At 41.8% G+C, this 22,784-nt stretch overlaps 1 protein-coding gene across 1 annotated transcript in view; it reads left to right on the top strand.

Moving 5' to 3' along the window:
- Positions 1–3,738: 3,738 nt before the first annotated feature.
- Positions 3,739–22,784, top strand: part of LOC121706784 (copine-9-like) — a 104,677-nt gene continuing 85,631 nt past the window's right edge. The window contains 4 exon segments of the mRNA XM_042088799.1: positions 3,739–4,074; positions 7,845–7,885; positions 13,715–13,761; positions 18,390–18,493. Of these exon segments, the coding sequence (XP_041944733.1) occupies positions 3,998–4,074; positions 7,845–7,885; positions 13,715–13,761; positions 18,390–18,493 (269 nt within the window). The 5' untranslated portion in view covers positions 3,739–3,997.

A 22,784-nucleotide genomic window follows, 5' to 3' on the forward strand; every position in this document is an offset into this window, starting at 1 on the left:
TGTTGGGGTTTTTTTTTTGTGATGCAAGAGGCATTAATGAGGGTTTTGAGTTGTTTGCTACATTCAGAAACAAAGGCTGACTTGAGGACTGCAGTACATCAAGTACAACAAGTCATCTTTATGAATTTTCATATGATGATGCCAAACGGTTTCTAACAGCTTCTTTACCTCAGGATAATTTGTTGTGCCTTTTCCTTTAGTGAAGCTAACTATTCTTACTTATGGCAGACAGCAACTGCTTTTCTACTACATGTGGTTCTTGCAATTTGCTAAAATCCGGATGCAATGCTTATCTGCGCAAATAGACATTTGTCACACGGTCATTATTCTTCATTTTTACCTTAGCTAAACCTCTACTTGCTGTTAATTTAATATTGACAAGAAGAAAAATGGGTTCAGTCACCAGGGTGATCCTGAAAGGTGTGTGTGTGTGTGTGTGCGTGCGCGTGCGCTTGGTTGGTTGTGACTTTGCGGTTGTCTGTGTTTGTTGTCTTTGACTTCTCTAGTTTCAACCTAAGAAACATTTTATTTTTGGTTGCTATCCAAAGTGAGTCCGAAAGTAAATGTTTCATGTTTCCAACAAGATCAATATACTATCTGGAACGAAGGGAACCTTGAACTTACAATGATGATCTATCTGATCCACATCTATGTGATATGTCAATCAAGGCAGTGAGTTGTCTACCTTAATCTCAGGATGAACCCTAAAATGCTAAGTGTTCTATCCTTTCCCCTCAATCCATCATTATTTTGTGCCGCTTTAATTTACTTAGAACACAATTTTTTAATCCTCATTTATTTGTGTTTTGGCATATACCAGATCCCTCCAAGTCTTCAATATCAGAAAGCCCAATTAAATCTTGCTGGCTTTATAAAAAAAATATATAATAATTGCATATTGGGAGGGGGAAAGGAATTTGGAGTTCTATTGGTGACTGAACTTTTGATTGACGTTCTTACACTGTCAAGGTGAATGAAGTGAATGGACTCCTTTGAATTGCAGTTTTGCGTGTGCTTCTCACGTTACTTGCCACAACTTTAGAAATCATGACAAAGTTGCAGTTACTTCTTAGATGGACGGGTACCCGCCCCACTCCCCATTCACTTTCAATCTTATTTTTGTTCTATTCAGTGAAATGCTGCATTGCACTCATTGTCCTTACAAGACTATTTTTAAGATTTTGTGTTCCTTTGTATAGTTGATTTTAATTTTATCAATTCTTTATTTGAATATTTTCTTTTAATTGTTGCCAGAGATGTGTAGCCTAGGCTGCAGCAAAGAGTATGTGATTCTTTTTTTTTTTTTTTCAGGTGGACGTTCTCCATTAAAGAGACAAAAATGAAAAGCAGCATGTGTAGCCTATCTCTTGTTGCTGACTCGTGTGAAAAGATGCACTAAAACGTGATGATGGGTTGTACAACAACTGGTTAAAGGTACACTCCATGTATTTGGTGTCAACAGTCAATGCCCTTCCACCATAAACACTCATTTTTCTGGGCACAAATAGAACAGAAAGCTGGAAAAATAGGAGACATAATTCTACAAAAAAAACATTGGGTTTTAGAACTATGGATGGACTGTACCTTTAAATTGGCTACAATTTTGTACTTTTCTTATAAGAATTGAGGAAAACAGAGTAGATCCTAGTGCATACATCAGTAGTAGCCAGGGCTGGTTTTAGCCTACTACATTTGGGTGGGCTGGTAGAAATGTTGGGTGGGCAACATGGCAAAGAAGTCCAATTGGATCAAAATGGACATAAACACAAACAGAAAAATTGGTACTACCTAGTTTGAGTTGATGCAGGCCAACAGCCAGGGATAGGCAGTAAGTATTTCAAACCAAAAAATAGTATGTTGCCATTTGTATTTTATTTTGTTGAAGAAAATGGCTTTGCATTTTGTATTGAAATACTTTATAGGTGTGTATTTTTGGAGTTGTAGTGACCTCATAAAAGTGCAAAACAATGAATGCAGCCTCTGACTGGTGCTGACTTGTAATTTGCCCAGAGTTGTGATGAGAACATTGAGATTCAGGAAGATGATCCAGTGCAAGATCAGTAACATGTATGTTGCTCACGCACCAACCTTACATTTCTTGAGACTTAAATCATCAGTTTCTAGAGAACCTTAAGCCAATCGGAATACATGGAACTGCTTGTGGTTGTCCTGCAACATTGCTCAATCAGGGCATGTATTAACGATGTAAGAGACACTTTATACCGCTTGACAAGATCAGTTGTGACTGTTTGTGTGCATCTCTGATGCATCATTTAGGCTATGAGATGTAACAGGCAAGTCAGCATATTGATCTGTTGACTGTTTGCAGGTAATGGCTGTTGCTCGAAAACACTGTCCACTTAATTAACAGAGTAAGTGTGCTGTAGAAGCAATATATTAAATTGAAAGATATGGAAGGTTTGCAAAGTGATACATTTTTAAGTATTTTTACTTAGCTAGCTGACAGCTGATGTGTTAGCATACCTAATACACTTACATAAGCCTACTGCACAGCTATCAGCTAGCTACGATTCCACTTGACACCAACTCATCTACATCAAGCTGCATTTTAGACTGCACACTGAATGAAAACGGAAAAAATGTGACTTCTTGACTTTGTTTTTGTGTGGGCAAGATACAATGCTTGGGTGGGCTTAGCCCACTCTGGCCCCTGCGGCCCTGGTAGCCTAGGCTCAGACCAGCAACCAGGCTTGGAATTTCACCATTCTGGGGGCAAGGACACTTTGCCTTCAGTTGGGCATATTTGGTTGGGGTATTCCATTGGGGTATTCCATTGAAGTATTCCACCGAGATGAATGGGTAGGGAGATCATGGACGCAAAACCTTCAGTAGAATGTATGATTAAATTGAATTATATTATTTACTTTTCTCGCGAACCGTTCAACACACCAATTATCGGCTAACATAGTTTAAAAGCTGAGAAAAAGCTCTTTCATGTGATACTTGTGATGTCTGTGTGATGAATAGGCTACTTGGCGAGTAGTTCAACTGAGAAGAATGGGTGAATTTGGACGCACGCACTTTCTTGCACTGTCACTTTCTCCACTGCGTAAAAGACTAAATTAATTTGCGCTGTGAATGCTAAGGCCACAGGCTAAATAAAAATCGCTATTAGTAGGACGCAAAGCAGAATATTGAAAGAAGGGGGCACCAAGGCCACCGTGGCCTGTAAACCTATGATTTTCCAAGGGGCTTCACGGTCAACCCAAGGGGCAACGTAGCCGCCGTGAAATTCCTACCCTGCCAGCAACCATATAGAGCCCCTCTCTTAGAACAGAAATGATTTATTTGGGAAGGCCGCCCTGTTAATTATGGCTTGAACTTAGAATCTACAGTAGGCCTACAAGCAGTCTGTAAACCAGTAAACATTAGAATAGGCCTAGCCTATTCTAATGTAGGCCTATGCTATCTAGTAGCCTGTTTGATCCACTAGATACTTTCACAGGCTGGACTAGTTTTTTCTGAAGTCCGCCTGAATTAAAACACCATGTTGACTTAGCACTTAGCCTAGGCTACTAACTTTTTTTGATGGCTAATATTCTTTCCAGTGTAGCCTAACTGTCTGAACTAAATTCAGAGCTGAGGGACTTGTGTGCCCCTCCCGCAAAAAAAAAAAAGACCAAGAGCTTTTCTTTGATTCTGACACCACCTGCCGATAGGGCCAGTGTATAGCGGGGGAAGACACTGAACTGGTGCCGTACGTCTAGAAAAGGCGCGCTACACGCGCCCGCTACGATGTCTGAACTCGCCCCGCGCGCAAGACGCGACACATGGAACGCCTCGAGAGCCGAGAGAGAAACAGACCGCCCAGGTATTCCGCGCTCCAAACTCTTCAGAGGGCGTACGTTACAGACAGTCATCAGTGTCGCTGTTCTCATTTGAATTAAAAAGCCGTTTAAACGAAACCTGATCGAGTAGCTGTGGATGAATAAGTGAAAACTTACGACAACTGTGACAGATAAAGCCAGAGTACAGGATGGCTTCAATTGGGGAATTCGACCCTCTTCACTCCACCGTACCAGCAACTAAGATTGAAGTTACTGTCTCTTGCAGGTAAGCTTAACATTCTGTTTTATTAATCATTTAATTAGCCATGCGTAACGTAGAATATTAAAATAGTACAATGACAGGTGCACAGTAGGCTACGGATGTAAAGATTGTTTATCCACGTTCCAGTCAGTGGAGCATTGCCTTATCCCTGGAATGCTGGATATCGTCAGTTTCATATCGATTTGCTCTTGGTAAAATATATCTGTTTTAAGTCTGGATACTGACACACTCCCTTCGCTCTTTGGGAGTGGAAAGTATTTTTGGTGCGCTGTCATCCCTCGCAGTAAATTTGCATGAGGTGTAGGTGTAAAGAAGTGAGAAGGGGCACTTGCAACGGAGCCTGTGGAGTCAACGAGAGCCTCCAGCGCGCCTCACAAACCGCCGTTTCTCTGTTTTGCACTGAGGTGAATAAGCTCTGTATTACATAAATAAAAGTGCGGAGGTCTAGTCATTCACCTGGCAAATCATAAAATATCAGCAGTGCAGAAGTTCTTCTGGAAATTATGCGTTTGTGATTCAGTGCAGTATATGTGTGTGTATATATATATATAATATATATATATACTGCATTAAAAATAAAGGATTTGATAACTGTTTTGCAGGTTTTGGGCATTAGGCTAATCAGAAAGGCTGTGTGTTACTGTATGTAATACAATATAATGTGTGTTATTTGAAAGAATTGCTGTATGTTACTCATCATGAATAACTCATAACTAATTTATCCCTTCTCACTACATACAGTAGTTGCCATAACCCTGGATCATATAGTTTCTACTTTGATCCAATGTGTGTGGCCTTAGTGATAAGTGATCACTACACAATGAGACTAGGCCTAGGTACTAACATGGGATTGATATCCCAGCCTTCCCTGTCCTTACAATGTGCTTCTTTCGTCTCGTAATGACCAGGACTCGTGCAATGGATCAAAACACCTGGCATTCCGTTGTGTTGCTAGTGTGCCGTGACCCACAACATGCATGGCAGGTCCTCTGAGAGGTCACAGCAAGGGGCATTGACACCCCTGACAGATTGAGGTCGGGCGGATTCTCCCCAGAAACTAACCATGGCAACACAAATTCAGATGTGTGTGTGTAAGAGAATGGGGTTCTGTGTGTGTGTGTGTGTGTGTGTGTCAATCAGTGTGTTGTGGGATTTCTGTCTGTGTGTTGAGAATGTGTTCTTGCACGGAAAACAACCAGTGACAGATTATCCAGCAAACAAAAACAAATAGGCTCTCTGGGCCTCATACCCTCCCTTAAAAAATAGTTCCTGGACAAAAACAAACATTACCAAGGTACAGTATGGCAACAAATGCTGTAGGATATACAATATATATATATATATATATATATATATATATATATATATATATATATATATATATATATATATATATATATATATATATAGTTTACTGTAGAATCACATTACTAAAATGCAAGATGGAAAATAACTGTTATGTGTTGCATTGTCAAGTTTCTAATTTTAGTAGATTTAGTAGTGTTGGTAGATGCAAGGCCCACCTGGTGCGGAGTGTGAGATGATGCAGGCTTCGTGGCAAGTCACTCTTCATTCCTCTCACTCTGTCTACTTACCAGTCTGACAGTGCTTTTCTGTTCCCTCCAAATTCTTCTCCTCTTTAGCTTCTACTCCATGGTTGGCAGTCAGGATTGTTCTTAGAACATGTTTTGACAGGTAGAAGTACACAAATTCGGTTAAAACCAGTCTCATCGAAATTGAATATTGAGGTCTGGATTTGAATAATCCCATGTTGCAGTGAATGTTTTATTATTGTTCTACCCCAGCACTTTGTCAATCAATTTCCTGTTATTTCATGAACTACTTATTTAATTATAACTAGTAAGATCATTATAAAGTCTGCATTAGGATGTTTCGTAGAATAGAAAGCCTGGAACAAAAAAGTGCAGCAACAGCTTATGGACCTCAGCCACCACAGACCAAACAGAGTTTATAATTGTTGTGTAGGTGCTGTAGTCAAGTTTATTTGTATAACCCATTTCATACACAGAGGTCATTCAACTTGCTTTACATAAACAAAAGAAAACAGTAATAACAAATAAAAGCATAGAAGGGCAATATAGTCAAAGAATAGTTCAAAAGGAGTAGTACCAAGCAAGAAAGAAACACAGAAAGAGCAGGGAGAGGGAGTGAGAAGAAAGATAGAGTATCAAGGGGTGGAGAGGGTGTAGTACCAAGCAAGACTATATCTGTTAGTGTTCTCTCTCTCTCTCTCTCTCTCTCTACTCACTAACAGACACACACAGATAGATAGATAGATAGATAGATAGATAGATACATACACATACACACACACATACATACATACATACATACATACATACTTTATTGTTCCCAAGGGGAAATGCAAGAATTCACACACACTCATGCTCCTGTTTATATACATTGGAAAACACTCCATCAAATCCGTCCAACACATCTCACTTACGAGATCCTTTTGCCGCAGGCTGCCATTGAGACTGGCGGTGAGCAGAAAGAGCGCTGTTCCTCTGGCGTCTCTGCCCGTGCCCAGGCCACGGTGGGGCTTTGCCCAAGAAAAGGCTGTGTCTCTCATACAGCCCCGAGCCATGCCAGGCTGCAGCCAAGCGCACAGAGAGGAGGTGGAATTGTTTACTCACCCCCTTCAGAGGCTCAGGAGAAGCACTTTTTTAGCTCTCTCTATCTTTCTTCTCACTCCCGTTCCCTGCTCTTTCTGTCTTTCTTTCTTTCTTTCTCATTCTCTCAAGCTTTTACTATTATCAAGACATCACCTTCATCTTTCATTACTTGTGTGTGTGTGTGTGTGTGTGTGTGTGTACGTATGTTTTTGTGTTTATATTTGGTGAGTTGCCTCACTCTTACATAAGACATATGTGTTTTCCTGGTGATTCCCCATGGAGAGAGCAGAGTGTATTCACCAAATGATGACAGTCATAGAGGCTTACGCTATGTTAAATGTGTGCTACAGTATACGTATTAAATACCTGCGCCTCGCGTGTTACCATTATGGATCCTCATCTTAACGGATCTTTCGTATACTACTACTGACAGAGCTGGAGAAGAAAGCAGATTACACACAGGTCTGTGCAGAAAGGCTCCAGTCTCCCTCCAGGAATGGGTTCCCCTCTGGGAGGGGAGGCGGGCTGGGCTGCTGTTTGTTCTGCAGGGGTTCCTCCCTGCACCGTACCTCAGGGCAGCCGCATCACCTCCTTCTCTATCATCTCCCCCCTGGTGTGGCTGTCACTCTAGGCTTTCTGACTTTACCACCACCGGCACCACCCCCGCTACACACACACAACGTGAATGGCATTTAAAATGTTTTCTTTGTCTTTGGCAGTGATTCATGGGATTATGTTTGGATGTGTGAGATCTACTGTACCGCGGACTGGCATATTGGCATATTATCTGGAATAAAATGAAGCTCATACTTAGAATGATGTCCGCATATTGATCTAATATTGATATTGTGTTGAACAGAGAGTCATCAGATCCACCTGTCTCTGCTATATTAATCATTGTGGTTTGGCAGAATCCACTCTTGATATAACACGATCTGTTTCAGAGTAGAAATTGTGACTCACCAGTGTGTGCTCCTGTTTAATCCATACCTTTTTTAAATGGCATTTTTGTCAAAAGTGTTGCGATTCACCGCCAATTAATCAGTTTGATCAATACATTGATTGTAGCCCAGTGAAAGATCACGACAGGCTCTTCTTTGTCAATGCCTAATTCCTTTGTTTGCCCTCTTTGTGCAGAAATCTACTGGACATGGACACGTTCTCCAAATCAGATCCTGGTAGGTGGCCTTTCAACTAAAATTTGAGATTCTCTCTCTCTCTGTTTCTCTCTCTCTCTCCCTCTCTCTCATTCTCACTCTTCTCTCTGTCTCTCATTATTCCATTCTCTTCCTAATTCACATTCTGTGTGTCCTCCTGTGCACATCCACACAGCATATAGCTCAAGACAAGGCTGAGGCGCTTATCGCCCCCACACCTCCTCACCTCCTCACCTCCTCACTGCCATCTTTGCCCCATCAGTCACAGGTTATCATTGTGGGTGTGCTGAGAGGAGAGGATCCTCATCAGTGAGGGTTGATGTTTTCATCAGCCTCTGCATTTTGATTTGATTGACTGCTTCCCACCCTCCCCCTCCGTCCCCCTCTGTCCCGTTGGAGTGTGTGCGGGGCCTCTGCGGTCGACGTGATGGTGCTGATAAGTGAGGTGCTCTGGCCGAATCAGTTCAGAGCAGCGGGGAAGTCAATACTTGTGCTTGATTGAGGGTGTCTCTCAGTGTCGCTCCGGCTGACATTACGGGTCGTGATTTTAGCTAATGACCTTTAAGAGGAGGAAAGGGTAATGAAGAGGAGGAACTGGAAAATGGGGAGATTTGAATGGCTTGGCAGTGGAGAGAGTGAAGTGCTTGTGACTCTGATTCACTAATGAATGTGTGCGTGTGTGTGCTTGTGCGTGTGTGTGCGTGTTTGGTTGTTATCTGTGTGTTGTTGTGTTGGAAACTGACTGTGTTTGTGGAAGTCTCACTTTGTTTTTTGTGGTCTGAAAATATGGCACTCTGTGTGGCAGCCTTTCTGTTATATTGCAATCTAGACGTGTGATGAAACTTTTATCAGATGCCTTTTTGAAGTCCTCTTGTCAATGTGTGTGTGTGTGAATAGTGGCTTTGTCAGAAGTTTGTTTTGTGCATGGATGCTGCATTCAAATGTGTGTGTGTGTGTGAAATTTTCATGGCTGTCGAGTGTCGACTGATGTCGCACTGTGTTAAATTGCATTTGCTTTGTCAGTTGTCTAATGTTTGTATCTCTCTCTCTCTCTCTCTCTCTCTGTGTGTGTGTGTGTGCGATGATCCAAGTCTGTATTGGCATCCAAAACCGTCTGTGCTGTCTGAGTTTATTTGTTAGGCATTGTTTTTCAAAGGATGAAGTGTTTCTGTTTTCTTCTGGCAGATGTTGGTGCTTTAGATCTGAGCTGTAACACATGTGACCTTTGCTGTTGTATGAGCGAGAGAGAGATGCTGAGGGCTGGGGGAGTGAAAAAGGCTGGCTTCCCTTGAAGTGTTACAGATCACTGTAGTACAGTATAGCACCATTCTGGTATGTTATTACTGAACCATCCCTTGGGTATTTTACAATTGGCTTGTGAGTGCTACAGAACATGCAAGGATACCTATCCACAATAAAATATCAAAGTGGTCACATTCACAAACCATTTTTTGCAGTTCAATTCATCTTTGAAAGAAGATTATGTAAGCATTGATACCTTAGCAGGAGAAGAATTCAGAGGACATGACACAGTTGGGGACTAGAGATCATCAGAATCTTAAGTGGATTTTAGTGTGATACAACAGAACTGTTGAGTTTTTTTATCCAGCGCAAAAACAGCTTTCCCAAGCACCCAGGTGATAAGTCCTGGAAGGTCACCTTTTTGATCAGGAGATCTCGAGCATGCTAAGAAGGGACTACTAGTTTCATACTCATTAAGACACACTGTGGCCAATTCAGAAGTACAGTAATGACATGAACATTTATTTTTTTGTAGGAAAAAAAACAATCTGTGCAAAAGAACACTTGCTTTGGAATAGCTGTGTATTTCATAGCTGATTCTTGACACTGCTGTCATGTGCATCTAAACATATGCCCACGTGTGTGTGCGTGTGTGCGTGCGTGCTTGCGTGAGTGTGCTTTTTTGAGCGTGTGTGCTTTTTTTGAGTGTGTGTGTTTGTGTGTGTGTGTGTGTGTGTGTGCGTGTGTGTGCGTGCTTTTGTGTGTGTGTGTGTTTGTTGTGCTGCCTCCCTCCCGATGTCATTTTACACAAAAGTAATTAATGTACTCCCCAGCCTGCATATCTGATGGAGCCCAATTAAGCAGCCTCTCATTACTGTATCTGCATGGCCAGCCTCTTTCCCTCACTTTAAAAAAACTCACTCCAGTTTTAATCACAAGTGTTTATTAATGCTAATCAAGCACCATATATTATTCCTTTAATATCACCAAAGTCAAATTTCTATTGTCTTTGCAAATCATGCAACATATTAGGGAACATTTTTTTGAAGGGAAGTGTGATTAACTTTTTAATCTCAGGTGATAAATGACCACACTTAGGATGGCATATCATTATGGATGATGTGAAAGACGAATACTGTGGCATTTATGAGCATGAATCATGTGACCATACATCTTTTCATCCACATCAGTTTCAGGAAACCACTGACATGAAATGTGAGATATCTCGCATGACATTCTGCACATAAACACACCTGGATGATCGGCTTTGTTCAGTTTATGTTGCTGTTTTCTTGCATCACATTTTTGAAAGATAGTTTAGGGTTTTATTCAAAATCCTGTTTTTTTTTTAGACGCCCATAAGCAGTTTAAATTGGGTTAAATCAGTGAGGGATACTTCCCCAAGAGAAACATTGAGACATACATTTTATTGTAAAGATCTTCCATAATTGATAAGAAATGTCCTAGCTCTCGCCACAAAATGTGCTTTATTGTGGAGATGTGTGGCCTGCCGATGCCCAATCTCAAACACTAAAGTTGTCTGGAGGAGTAGAGGCAGAGGAGCTAATATTGATGTCTCAACATTACGTTAAAACTGAGCTTGATTTATGATCTTTTTGAGATCTTTTTCTTTATCTCCACAGGAAAAATCTGCCCCATATAAATCTGTGAAGCAGGAGATCATGATTTTAATTCCTTTTTATCTCATTGTTATGTATGAGAGGCTAAGGAGATAATAATACTCATTTTAGGTTTTATGCCTCCAGTGTGTACAGTTTTATGAATATTATGCATATCTGTGTTTGGATTGGACTGGATAGTCTCTAATGTCCCTTAGGGGCAATTTGGTTCACAACAAGTAGCCAGCACTATACAGTCAATCAACATAAAACATGAGATAATAAATAAGGACATAATACACATATTTAAAATGTAACATCACATACACTTGTGGACGATTGTGATATGTTTCAGTCTAAATGTAAACATAAGCAGTGGTAAACAAATGCAAGTGATGTCACATGGCCAAAGCGGTTCCTGTTAAATCTGATGCACCCGTACATATTTATCCTCACTATCAGGCGGACTTGCACAACAGGAGAGCTGTGACCGTTTCAAGTGGCATATCAGTACAAGTCTCCTGAACAGCAATGTAGAAGAAGGAAAATAACTTTATGGCAGAATGCACTAATTGGAAGCTGTACCTGGGCCATCTTGATGCTGAGTGGGTTTTGTATTGACATCTTAGCTGGCACATGCCTCATAAATAGGTTGGAGTCTCTCACCACATGAGGCCCAGATCAGTACTGTGGCCTATTGGACTGTCCGCCCCCCCTCCAAATCAGAGAGATTAGCTCTTACCTCCACAGAGTGCTGGGGGTGTTGGTGGAGGTTGGGGGTGGGTGGGGGACACAGGTCCAGAGAGTAGGCGAGGGGCAAGAGAGGGGGAGGGGGCAAAATAATGATCGTAGATGTAGGGTGAGTTCCTGACATCAAAACCAGACCTGGGGGCTGGAGAGAGGCTCCCTGCACATGTCCTTTAATGTCCATCCTGCCCCCTGCCCTCCTCCCCACCCATCTCCTCTCCATCCTCTACACCCTGTGTGGGCATCAGGCTGCAGATAAAGAGGAGATTTGAATCTCACTCTCTGTGTGTGTGTGTGTGTGTGTGTGTGCGTTAGAGATGCGCGGATGGGCTATTATTTCAACCGTAACCGCATAGCAAAACCGCACCCACGTTTTTTGACCAATTTTCAAAACCGCACCCGCCCGCCATCCGCTGGTTGTTTTAATGTATATGGGTAATGCGTTTGATTGGTTCAACCGCCACCCGCCCGAATTTAATTAAAATATTATATTTCTTCACGTCATCCGCCCGATCGGAGGGAGGCCGACTACCTCAGACGTACAGATCATTACAAATCATGGCGTCTGCATGCAGGAGAGTTCCAGAGAGTGGTGATTTCTCCTTGGCCCGCTGCCTGTGGGCTACCTGGGGTCTGCCTTGTGGGGCTCTGACTGGATCCGGTGTACAGATGATGAAATCCCTGATCAAGACTTTGTACTTTAATTGTTTTCCTCTTCGTTTCTTATTAATCTGTTTTTCCTGACCCACTCTAAACAAGGAGTGGCAAGGCCCTTTGATAGTGTAATTTGTAAGTGTAAGACTTGGGGTGTAAAAAAAGAGGCAAGAGGCAAGCAGCAAACAAGCTCATTGGACAGGCTGGTTCACCTGAGCACAGCCATTGGCTGTCACGCTAAAAGTCCCCTCACAACCAGTCCCTCCCCATAAAGGATGCAATCTCTCCCTGCGACTTAAGAATCACTTAGTCGCCTTGACCCAAACCTCAGTGGAAAGCTCTCCCCTCCTCTTCCTCCCCTTCTCTTCATCCCACTTCACCTTTCATCCATTTTTGCTGTTATTAATTTAGCTCAGCCCTGTTTTCTATTTCCTTTGAAGAGCGGGAATGGCAGAGAGAGAGAGAGAGAGAGAGAGAGAGAGAGAGAGAGAGAGAGAGAGAGAGAGACAGAGAGACAGAGAGACAGAGAGAGAGACAGAGAGAGAGACAGAGAGAGAGACAGAGAGAGAGAGAGACAGACAGTCTTAGTTTTCATGCTCTGTTGCCTCTGTCCCCTCTGGTGCTGCTGGCATTATGATGATTGGTTTCTCTACAGCCTCGCCTCTGGCTTTGAGGTAGGAGAAAAGAGGAGAGAAAAAGAAAGGGGGGGGGGGGGTGAAGATGGATCCATAAGTAGGTGACAGGTAAGCAAGGTAAACAGCTACTGCATAAACAGACAGGCAGGGAGTGGAGAGGAACGCTAGGAAGTGGAGGCCTGGAGTGAACATGCTGATAACAGATGGAGAGATGGTGACACGGTGTGTCTTACGTCTTGGGGCATGCACAGTTCATAGCATCATCCTTTAAAACTGCAGTAGTATGGAGTTTTAGTCTGAAAGTAGCAAGCTACCCACCTATCTGCCTTTTTAAAAGCATGCAGCATCCTTGCAAACACCATCAGCTGCATTGATAAAAGCTTGCCAGCATGCTACCAGGCGTCTTTTGGAGATAATATTGGCAATGTCATGCTGTGAAGGCTTTTCCTACATTTCACAGAATGTTCTGAATCTAACCTGAACCTCAAATTTACATAGTGCTCGACGGCTAGTGGGAACTACAGGTTTTTCTCTGTCTCAGATGACCATATACCATCACAATTCATTTGATGATGATAAGATGATACCACAAGTATCATGTGGTATCATCTTATCGTATCAGATGCTTGTGCATTGCATCATCAAGTGAAATAGCTTCTAAAAAATACTTGGCTCAGGAAAATTATACAAGAACATGCAGCGGTATATACTGACATTGTGTTATATCATGGTATGAAAATGAGTTTTCATGCCTTGTACATTTGTCGTGTACATTACAAGTATCGAAACAAATTGTGTGGGTTGCATAGGAGAAAACACATCAATCATCTTCATGGCTTGCATAGGAGGAAACGCATCAATCATGTTCTATCTTCAAAAAATCATTTTCATTCTTAATATGGAAGAGCCCTCCTCACCATGTGTTTTCCCTTCTCTCTGTCCTCTCTCTTTAGTGGTGGTGCTCTACGTCCAGGGCATCGGGACCAAGGAGTGGAGAGAGGTAAGTGATGCTTGCGATGCTGACACCTCGGTGAGACCAGTTTATTGGAGAGCTTCTCAGTGCCACCTGAATGAACCAACACGTCCAGACCTGATGAGATTGGATTAATATATCCAATTAGGAGATGAAGCTCAATCAGACGCGCAGGTTCCTTTCCATCTCCCCTCTCCCTCCTCTTCTAGCTCCTGTTCCTGCTAATCACTATCTTCTCTCTTCTCTCCATCTTTTCTCTCGTTTATTGAGCGCATTGTGTTCATTTGTGCTTTGCAGAACTATCAAAGAGTCCTGGTGGTTAGCAAGTAGGGGGTCAAACATAAACAGCCAGCGCGCAGCAAGTGTCAGTCAACACTTCAGACAAAACACAAATCTCACATTGTCAGCAATCAATTCATTGATGGACCCATTTAACACTAAACAGTCAATTCAACCCCAGGTAGTGTGAAATCCTACATATTTTCCTTCATTTTTCTCCTTCATTTACATATTATTTAGTAGAGCCATGATGATACGCATGTATCATATGTTGTGATATGCATCAGAACATAACTTGCATAATAGGGCATAACAGGATTCATTGATTTTGAAATGCAAATATACCTTAAAGGATATAAATGTTATTAAATGAAATAGAAAGGAAATACAATTTCATAAATTCTCCCTTCTTTCATGTCTTTTTAGTTTCAAATGCATGCACAAGTAGTTTATGTCTACAAGGTAAACAATCAAAAATATAGTTGTGGAGTTCTGTCTTATTCCATCCACTGTAAGTATCAGGCTGCTTAGCAACAAGTAGTAATCTCACCCAATAAATAGGCTTACAGTGTGTTCCCTCAAAAGGTGTGTCTTAGTCTGCATTGTATCATTCTCTTATGCATTATGAAATAAGTATTCAAAAGCACAAAGTATTCCTATTTTCATATTGTCATATTACAGTTTGGAGCAAAACTGAAATTATTCATCAGTTATGAATTATGAGAAGCAATTTATTTTTTATGTAAGTGACAATATTGGTCGCTAGTAACAAAAACTTAACCAATTAGCAAAACAAGGAAACTTCTGACATCTGCCACTTGAGCTAAATATAAATTTTCACACCTCATTAGACTATGAGAAAAGTGATCTGGGTCAAATTGCAGCCAGCGTAGCCTGAACTCTCCCACAAGACATGGTTGCCAGATTGGAGAGCATCCTGCCCTCCCCCACAAGACATGGTTGCCAGATTGGACCGCAGCCTGGACTTGCTCATATGTTTCCTCTCCCCACACACCTTCAGTCTGTTTTCTCAGAGGACATGTTGTTGTCAATGTTGTTGTTGTTGCTGTTTCATTGTGTGTGTGTGTGTGTGTGTGTATCTGCACCATGTTATTATATTTAGATACATATATCCATAACGTTCATCTTTAACCAAGTAATAATATCAGTAATGTGACAGTCACTTAAACAAGTCAGCATTTCATACAAAAAGCTGCCTGAACACCGGACAAAAGCAGAAAGGATTTCTGAAAGCTAATTGTTGCCTGAAGTGTCTTGCAGAAGCACTCAGAAACTCCTATATAAAACTCTGGTTGTCTCTCAACACTGGCCAGAGAGGACCCATTAGCCAAGCTCTGCAAAACTCCAAATTCACCTGACGCATGATTAGAACAGCACTGAGGGTAACCGCAGCAACGGTAACCTGATTCTAGAACATTGTTGAATAATGATGCTTCTCACTCCCCAAAAAATCTGTTTTTTTGAGTCTTTTGAAATGCCTCTCTTTGGCTTTTAATGTGCTTGGATAAGCCAAATTCTCTTTCTCCATTTGTTACACTTATGACACAGGGAAGTGTGCTCTAGAATCTTTGAGAGCTGAAACACTATCATGCCATCATGTTTCATGAAATGGTTGTATTGCTTGAATGTTGTTGGGGTAAAGGGTATTATATGAAACCCAACATCCTGTGTTATTTTTACTGTATGTTTAAAATAGAAATACATGGAAAGCGGGCTACACATGATAAACACTGACTCACAGGGATGTACCCAGGCTTATTTCTGCTCTCGAGGCGAGCTGATCAATTCACCATCACGTTTTATTTTCATTCACATCCTCTCGGTTGGGAGTGTGCTTTATAGCAGTCATTTCCCACATTTTCATCAGATCCTCTGCCTATTACAGTGCTTTGACTACTGCACCCATTTATTACAGGGTTGCTAGTGGTCCATATCTGTCATGTCTTGTATGGCCTCATAAATCTGCCCTATATACTATGCACACCAGCCACATACACACACACACATGCACTCGCATGCATGCACGCACACACACACACACACACACATGCATGCACGCACACACACAGTTGTTTCTGATGTATTCACTGGCAGCATCTCCTATCTTTGTTTTGCTTATGATCCATCAAAAAAGGGTGATGCAACTGTAAGTCATGCGTCTCATATTTGCAATCTGTCCTATTACAGGTTACCTTACACACACACACGCACACGCACACACACACACCAGCACCCCCACTCCAGCACTCCAGCAGCACCCATCCCTCCCATCTCCTATCATCTCCTCTCCGTTAATAATGAGCCCTTCCAGTTTGACCAAGGAATGCTCTTCCCAAGTAAAGGCAGCCCAGAAGAGAAGAGTGGATTATGATGGAGAGAGGCCTCATCTTTCCTTATTGAAGTTTCTCTATCTTTGAGTTAGACGAGGCGATGCAGGCAGCAGGTGACCTGGTAGCTATGCATCCAGCTGAGACTGCCTCCCCTCACTCTGTAGGGGGTTGAGTGTGTGTGTGTGTGTGTGGGGGGGGGGGGGGGGTGTTATGTTTGTGAGTGTGTGCATGCTGGTATGTATTTCTATAACATACAAAGAACATAGGAGGCAAGTACATGGGCATGTCTCAGAAGATGTTGAGGGAGACAAACGTGCAGTCCTTTTGGAGCTATTTCAGAGCTTAGGGTGTTTTTTTTTTGCTACAGGAAATAATGCAGGTAGTTCAGTTTAAATGAGCAAACATATCACTCCTTCCAGTTAGGTTTTCTAATAAAGCCACTTGTGCATTATATCTACTTTGAATTTAAGGAAAACATAGTTTGCAGGTGCTGCTGATGCTTTGCTGGTGCCTGTGAATTTTATGAAATTATGAAATAATATAAATATATACAAAACTTTGAGTCTAAACATACACAAGCCTTTCATATCCAACTTTTAAAGCCGTTTTAAATGAAATAATGTATTGTTTTTAATCAAAATTGCAACATTTTGATGGGGGACATGTTTTGTCCCTTATCTCAAGGATCAGTGAATTATTAGTGTTCATTTGTCGTTTGTCGACAAAGCTACCTGGCATTATAATGAGAGTTCTATAAAGTAGCATACAAGCTGTCTATTGCACCCAGGCAGTAAACTTGGCAAACATTGCCCATTTCCCCCCAGTTTTCAGATTATATCTGATGGTTATTTCTTTCCTTGTAGCCTACCCATTATTTTGTCAGGATTTTCAAGAATCATTATTGACCTTTCATCAATCCAGTTGCAATGGATGAACTGTGATGAACTGCCCTACTTGTGATTGTTTAGAGATTTTAAAGGTTTTATAACAATGCTACAACTTCTTTGGCTATTCTACAATCTATTCACCTTTTCAGCACCAGTAGGCTACTTTCTGTGCAGCCGCACACACACACACACACACACACACACACACACACACACACACACACACACACACAGGCATGCCAAACAAGCATACACAAAAGTTTCAAGAGTGGGGGATGGAGTAAAAGATGGAGACAAATTGATTGAAATTTATTTTCGCGGAAAGGATGTACAGGACTGAGCGGCGGTCATATTTTGTACCGCTATGCGGTATATCTAGTTTTTAAAATGATTCTATTTATTCCTGCCCCAAAGTCCAGTTGAATGGAAGACAGGAGATGGAGTGAACTAAATGGATATAACTCTAGAGATATATGATGATGGAACTAGGTGCTTCAGTGCATCTGTAAGCTCTATACAAAAGTATACAATGCATTTCAGAAGAGGTTGTGGGGGGTGTTCAAGGCAGCTCAGGTATAGAAACAGCCTGTGGATCAATAGCTCATCACTTCTGGTTCTCAGCATGATACCACTGAATGAGAGTTTGGAGAGAGTTTTAAGGTTGCTATAGTTATGGAATGACGGAGGAAAGAAATTAAATTCCATATCCTCGTGCCAAGCTGCATCACAGCCTGTGAGTTCTGAGGGCCCTCTTTACCATAGACTGTATTATATAGACTGTATATATTATACACGGTCTATGCTCTTTACCAACAGAAAAAAAAAAAACAAACAAAGCCATTACTGATATGTGGTTGAGGATGAAGAAACAAACCTTTTGTAGAAGGTTTATAGAGTGCATTTTATCTTTGGTTCAGGATTTGTTTGTGATAATTTCCTGAAGATTTAATCATATTTTATACAGTGCATAACTAGAGGCTACACAAAAGTCTAAAGAATGGATCTAATCTTCCTCAATTACTGTGGGATAAATGGCAGATTCTGATCCAAAACTTGAGCAAACAGCATTCTCATGGTCATTTTCCTATTTTGGATGGTAATGTTTTTCTTCTATATTTTCCCCTCTGTCTTCCTCTAGTTTGGCAGAACGGAGGTGATTGATAACACCTTGAACCCAGACTTTGTCCGAAAGTTTGTTCTTGACTTCTTCTTTGAAGAGAAACAGAATCTTCGCTTCGATGTGTGAGTACATTTTGCCTCAAAAACATGCTTCCCAAAACAAGATAGCAGTGAGGTTTTGATATATTTTATATCAAACTCAGACTCTACATAGAGTCATTACTGATGTGTGAACATTCATTACTTTGTTTTTTCACATTTGTGATGTGATGCTTCTATTTATGAACATACAATGGGCCCTAATTGAAATGATGGGCAAAGAGAAAAGTCAAGCAAATTGCATATTGTGTGGCATTTGGGAACATGGAATTGAGCTGAGGTCTCGGTGTTGTATACTGTATAGCACATTGATTTTGCGTTCGTGAAATTTGCGTTCGTGAAATTAGCGTTCGTTAGACTTAAGACATTGCCGTTTGCCTATCATTCAAATTAGGGCCCAACATGTAAATTAATTAACTTGTTAAATTAGGAATGATTAAGAATAGAAGATAATACAGGATAAATATTCAGCACCCTCACCCAGCCAAATCTCCTCACAGGAGAAGCTGAGAAACATCCGCTCCCCTTTCTCCTTTGTGAGTCCCCACCACACACACACACACACACACACATACACACACATTCAATACGCCCACCTATGTGTGCACACACACACACACACACACACACACACACACACACAAAAACACCTACACATGCACACTCACACACACACACACACACACACACACACACACACACACACACACACACATACAGCCACCCACAACCAGAGCGTGGAGCGAGGGAGATCGATGTTCTCGGCAGGAGGTAGAGGTCTGCGCTGATGAGGATCAGGTGGAGCTTAGGCCAGGCCCCTATCTTGAGTCTCTTAGATCTGTCACATTGATCAGAACTTGACAGTGGCCTCTCTCAAAAGGCCTACCAGGACACTATCACTCTCTCCCTCCATCTCTCTCTCTTTCTCTCTCCATCTCTCTCTCTCTGTAGCTTTCTCTCTCCATTCCTCTCTCTCTTTCTCTCTCTCTCAGTCTCTCTCACTTACTTCTCCTTCTCCCACTACCTCTCTGTCTTCCCTTAAAGTCATCCATCATCATGCTCCCTAATGTGTACATCTCTCCCCTTTCATCACTGTTTTGTGCTGTTTGGTCTATATTTGTCTGCTCTTATCTGTCATATTTCTTATTTGTTCTGTCTGTCTCCTTCTCTCTTCCACCCCCCCCCCCCCCCCCCCCCCACACACACACACACACACACACACACACACACACAGAGAGATTCTTACTCCATCTGTTCACCATAGAAATCAATAGAAGTGACATTCAGGGAGTCTCTCTCTCTCTCTCTCTCTCTCTCTCTCTCTCTCTCTCTCTCTCTCTCTCTCTCTCTCTCATTTGCTTGCACCGGTAGTGTGTGTGTGATGTGACCAGAAGGTGCTTGGGAGGATTTCTATCTGAGAAGAAAACAGAGCATTTTAAAAAGCTGCCAAGCTGCCAAGAGCCTGGCAACTGGCAAAGGCCATAATGATGTAAAGTATTATAAAGACATACCTCTGATCTGACCATCTGATTTTGAAGGATCTTTGAACAGATGACGGGTCCTTTAGGTTTGCTCCAGTTTCATGGAGTTAAATATCCCAGAATATTCCATCTATTGAGCCAGATGCCATAAGATTTTCTCTCATTTTGCATCAGTTGAATTGAACTGCAACATATCAACGTAACAGTTTTCCTTAACTAACATTAATAGATTCATTGCCATTAATTATTCTATGAACCTAAATATTAATCAACTTTAAGTAATGTGAAATGTCAAGGTTTATGGTTGGAAACTGATCAATGATTTACATTTCACATCTATGATCTCCCATTCAATTCAACCAGTTAAAATGAGGTTAGGTTTATGATTAAAAAAACATGAACTGTTTTTAAGTGCCATAGTTAGGGGTGTTAATGACACACATATGTATTAATGTCATCTACTACATTTATTAATGGTAGTTAATAGCACCTTGATGTAAAGACTTACAACATTGTATATGAGTGTAGAGAGGGAGAGAGAGAGAGAAAGAAAGAGAGAAAAGGGAGATAGAGAAAGAGACTAAGGGGCTTCAACTTCATCTTGCAGGTGGCTGCATTGTAATATATTTCAAGTTCACCTGCGGCATTTAATCTCGACTAATGCTAATGCCTCTCCTGAACAGTACCGTCTCTCAACTACGTGGAGTATTTTCTGACAGTTTGGTCTTGCAAGAACCAGCTGGTATCGTTAACTGCTTGCACGCTCGTGGTGCGAGTACGGAAATATCAGCCATATGTTAATGTTCACTTCAGGGCATGAGTGGAGCCGGCCTGCACTGCACATTCTGGCAGCTGGGTGAGAGAGAGACAGCAACAGCACAGAAACCAAAGATGCTGTTGATTCCCACAGTCATAATGCCTGTTGAGTCACGCTATCCAGTGGCCCCCTCCCAGTCGTGCTAATGCTAAGCTAAGAGCGCTAATCCCCTCTGAAAATCATTACAAGTAAATAATTGATACAGCAGCACTTAGGTGGGAGGACTGCACAAGTGTATGTCTTCGTTTTGTTTTTTTCTTTTCTTGTCTCACTTGTTCTCTTGATTCATCCACTTGATTAATCTCTACTGTCATATTTGCCTCTGGGTCTCAAGTTTCTTTGGTTGCTCCCATTAACCTGTTTGCTGTCGATCTATCCCATAGGATGAGCATATGGGCCGCAAAGCCCATATACAGTTTCCTTCCTCCGTGCAACAGCATACTGCACAGAGAGACACACACACACATACAGAGAAAGAAGCCAATTAAAGACCTTGCATATTTATGGGCTCTATTTTAGTGATCGAAAATGCATGGCCACTAGCGAATAGCTTAATTAAATTTAGTGGGTTGTCCAGTCCACATTGGGAGTGGTTTTGTTATCAAACGTTATCAAACATTGGGCGGATGGCGCAACAAGGCATTCCTATGTTAGGGGCAGCCGTGGCCTACTGGTTAGCGTTTCGGACTTGTAACCGGAGGGTTGCCGGTTCGAACCCCGACCAGTAGGTACAGTTGAATTGCCCTTGAGCAAGGCACCTAACCCCTCACTGCTCCCCGAGCACTGCTGTTGTTGCAGCTCACTACGCCGGGATTAGTGTGTGCTTCACCTCACTGTGTGTTCACTGTGTGCTGAGTGTGTTTCACTAATTCACGGATTGGGATAAATGCAGAGACCAAATTTCCCTCACGGGATCAAAAGAGTATATATACTTATATATACTATACTTATAATTTCAATTTTCAATTTATTGTGCTTATATAACGCCAAAACATTACACATGTATCATGGCGCTTTACAGAATGTAGGCAATCAGAGAAAAAGAAAAGAGGGAGAAAAGAAAAGGAAGAAAGAAAGAAGGCCCATGGGTAACAGGGGCGAGCAAAAACTCCCTAGAATTGGAGATACATATAGGAAGAAACCTCGAGCAGATCCACGACTCAAGGGCCTGACCCATCTGCCTAGGGTCAATTCGGACAGTAAGGTCTGTAAACAATGACAAATGCATATGACAGTCAGGTGTGGAGAATAGGACATGGTGTTTAAAGCACCTGAGGTGAAAGTTACAAGAGGTGGGATGATTACGTATCTGGTATGATAAAGCATTAATCATGATTTAGTGAGAGAAAGTGCAATAGTCCGGCGTCGGAATTGTCCAGGAAAGAAAGTTGTCAGGGGGCAAGTGGTGGGTCAGCAGACAGGCCAGAATCCGGGCAGAGTTGTCATAGGCAGGTGATGGGGCTGTACGGGCCAGGAATCCAGGTAGGGGGACAGTAATACAGCAGTCAAGGATGGGACTTCAGGTGGGATGGGTAAGAGGAGGGCCAGGCACACGGATGGTTGATGACTAGTGATGATATACCTCACAAGTGAGGTACAGTAAGGGGGAAGAAAGAGAAATATAGAATGGGTTAGTATCACTTGAAATCAATGTGGTTAATGTCAATAAGTGATCAGTGGTGCTATATATTGTTACAGTAAATCATAGTGAGAATGGGCAAGAGAGTGAGAGTTGAGAAAAAGAGAGAAGGGGAGAGAGGGGGGGGGGGTTGTACGGCGTGGCACATGAGAGCTCTTTAGACAGGTGTTATTGCAGCCAGCATATAGAGCATTGCAATAATCAATCCTTGAGGTTACAAAAGCATGGATTAATTTCTCAGCGTCTGGTAAGGATAAGGACTTCCTTATCTTTGAAATGTTCCTTAAGTGATAGAATGAAGTTTTGGTAATCTGTTTTATGTGATTACTTGTGTGAATCTCTCATGGGTGTGAATCTCTCATGTAAAAGACGATACGA

This window comes from Alosa sapidissima, chromosome 4 (genome assembly GCF_018492685.1).
Source record: "Alosa sapidissima isolate fAloSap1 chromosome 4, fAloSap1.pri, whole genome shotgun sequence".
NCBI classification, from domain to species: Eukaryota; Metazoa; Chordata; class Actinopteri; order Clupeiformes; family Clupeidae; genus Alosa; species Alosa sapidissima.